The sequence below is a fragment of the Pelophylax lessonae genome (assembly GCF_965119305.1).
Source record: "Pelophylax lessonae genome assembly, chromosome: 4".
Classification (NCBI taxonomy): Eukaryota; Metazoa; Chordata; class Amphibia; order Anura; family Ranidae; genus Pelophylax; species Pelophylax lessonae.
This window is the reverse complement of record NC_138771.1, coordinates 509285060-509288042: the sequence shown is the minus strand read 5'-3', so window position 1 is coordinate 509288042 and position 2983 is coordinate 509285060. Positions and strand designations below refer to the sequence as shown.

General features: G+C 43.9%; 1 protein-coding gene across 1 annotated transcript; it reads right to left on the bottom strand.

The window, feature by feature from the left end:
* Positions 1-285: 285 nt before the first annotated feature.
* LOC309552056 (stonustoxin subunit beta-like) lies at positions 286-1506 on the bottom strand. Its single transcript, XM_082252813.1, has one exon. It carries the CDS (start codon positions 1465-1467, stop codon positions 466-468), a length of 1002 nt encoding a protein of 333 aa, XP_082108939.1. The 5' UTR covers positions 1468-1506; the 3' UTR covers positions 286-465.
* Between the last annotated feature and the right edge of the window lie 1477 nt (positions 1507-2983).

Genomic DNA, 2983 nt, shown 5'->3' with positions numbered 1-2983 from the left:
TTTTTGGGGTTTTAAAAGCCCAGCTCAAGCCCAACGGTAAGCAGCCCAGTCAGTAGAGTCTTTAAGCCACAACAAAACTTCTGTTAACCACAATCAAGAGAGCGCCAAAATAGAGAAAACTGCAGTTTTCAAGCACTCTGGCTACAATGCTTTAAAAATTGGTTCATTTTAGATTGTAAGCTCTAACGAGCCCTCTGATTCGTCCTGTATTATAACTACTGTCTGCCCTCATGCAGTGAAGCGCTGCGCATACTGTTGGCGCTATATAAATCCTGTATAATAATAAGTATTTCAGTCAAGAAATGTCTGAATTTAATATTAAACTGCAAAACAACTCCATGCAACTCAAGTTTCTCCACAACAAGTGTGTCAAATTGTGTCTTCAGATCTGTCTTTGTGCACCAGAACTCGATAATTTGGAGGGGCGTCCACATTCTCTTGACTGTACAGTATATTTAATTTATCCTAATTTCTGATTTTTACCCAAGAATTACGACAAAGAGCAAACGCAGCATGAAGAGGCTCTGAGAAGGTGGTGGTGAAGGTGTGCAGGTGTCTGATTGGGTCACCTAGCTCATAAAATGACAGCTGCCCGGCCCCATAGTCTAAATAAATTCCTAATAATTTCAGAGATGATGACTCCACAAGTAGCTCGGATGTTTGTGAATTGTGAATAGCTGTGTAATCTTTATAAAACAAGCATATGCACCACGACTTGTCATTATTACCAAGACAAGACTTGAGCCCTTCCTTATCCATACTGGCATAGGACACCCCTATGTACCACACTCCACAGGGGCTGAGTTCCAGTTCCCAATAATGTCTACCTGATGAAAAGGTGTTTTCACTTAGAACTTGGGATCTCTTAAATCTCTCTGGTGTTTCTGGTCGATGTTGATCTATTTCTGCAGTCAGCGCAGTTTTCAGGTCACCCAGCATGGCGACATCCTGAGCGGCAGTTCTGATGTCCAATGTCAACTCTGAAGCATACAGTTGTCTCTTTGCAGCAGTCATGATGTCTGATAGACCTCGGTGTAAAGTCACAGTGATCTGACCCTCATCTAGGTCACCAAGCTGGCCACCATCTCCCAGGGTTTCATCAACCTTCCACTCCTGCAAGGCTATTGATGGATCATTCATGTTACACAGTTCCTCAATATCGCTTATCTTCTTGGACAGATCATCCTTCTTAATTTCCAGCTGCTGCAGCAGATCAGAGACTGAGCGCTCAAGTTGCTCTTTCTGCCTGGCGATCTCCTTTAAAGCCTTCTTCTCTAGGTCATCCAACTTACTCTTGATGTCTCTAAACAGGGCCGTCACTCTCTTTGCTTCTCCAGCTGCTTTAAATTGAACTTTTCGTTTGTGTTCCTGTAGATCCCGAACTCTTGTCTCAGCTTGCTCTTTTGCTGAAGTCAGGTTCTCCGTAATAATTCTGAGATTTTCAGTGAAGTCAGTTAGAGTATCCATTGTTGCAGTGTTCTTCCGAGTTCAGCAAAGGTTGTTGCAGAAAGCAGTGCTGTCACTGTCACATCATCTGACTCTTCCTGTTCAGAGTGCTGGGTGTGTACAATGGAAATGGAAATCTTTAACCCAGTCAATTCCTTGACTTTGACATTTACAACTTTTTCCTAGACAACATGTTTTTCAAACATTGAACATGTCAAACGAATCTTCACATGTGCCATGCTTCACTAGTCCCAAGCAAATCTGCAGATCCTTGCAAGCTCTGTTTAAATTCAAAGACCATGTATATAGCGACAATCAAAACCCTTGGATTTAACTGAAGTCACAATAGACAAAACACAATGGAGTTTATTTATTAAAACTGGAGAGTGAAAAATCTGGTGCAGCTCTACATAGAAACCAACCAACTTCCAGGTTTTCTTCCTGGTTCAGACTGCCGCGACTTGTCATGCGACCTGAGATTTCAAAGTCGCATGGCAAGTCATACCCCATTAACGGCAATAGAACCAGTCTAATCAGTGCGACTCCAATCGCTCCGACTTAGAAAAAGGCTCCTTCACTTCTTTTGGTGCGACTTCAACCCGACTTGCATTGACTTCTATTAACCACTTGCCGACTGCTCACATTGAGCCTACTGCGGCAAAGTGGCTCTCCGGGGTCCAGCGACTTAGACTTACGTCGCGGGATCCCGCCCCCTCTCGGCGGTGCGCGCACGCCGCCGGAGGCTCGCTCCCGCTGTATTTGGACACAGCGGGAGTCGGGCCAGGGGAGGAGAGGCGGTCTTCCCCGATCATCGGGGACAAACCGAGGAAATCCGCCCGCTTGTGTAAACGCAAAAAATGAAAAGCGCAGAGGTGATCAAATACCACCAAAAGAAAGCTCTGTTTGTGGGAAAAAAAGGACATAAATTTAGTTTGGGTACGGCATTGCATGACCGCGCAATTGTCAGTTAAAGTCGCGCAGTGCCAAGTTGCAAAAAGTGGCCTGGACATAAAGCAGGAAAATCCTCCGGTGGTAAAGTGGTTAAAGAAGTCGTATGCAAGCCGCAATGAAGTCGCACTCAAAGTCGCAGCAGTGTAAACCAGGGTTTATTGCCAAAGCTTAATTAAACAAGCTGAAGTTAGAAGCTGATTGGCTTCCATGCACAGCTGCCCCAGTTTCTGAGTGCACCACTTTTAGTAAATCTCCTCAATGTGCTTAAGCTGATAACACACACAACTCTATTTTCTTGTGTCTTTTGAACACACCCATTAAACATTCACAGTGCTGGAGGAAAAAACAAGTGAACCCATATATACATTACTTCAACAAAAGCTAATTGGGGGTCAGTAGTGTGCACATCTGGAATCAAATTAATGAAATGAGTTTGGAAGGGTGGTTTAGAGCTACTTTGATTATTAGAAAACACTCAAACTTTTTAAGGCTCCATTCACACTGCACTACTCCAAAGTCACACGATTTCCAGCGCAACTATAAAGCGGTTTTCGGAGCAACTTTGATCTGACTCTACATTCAATAT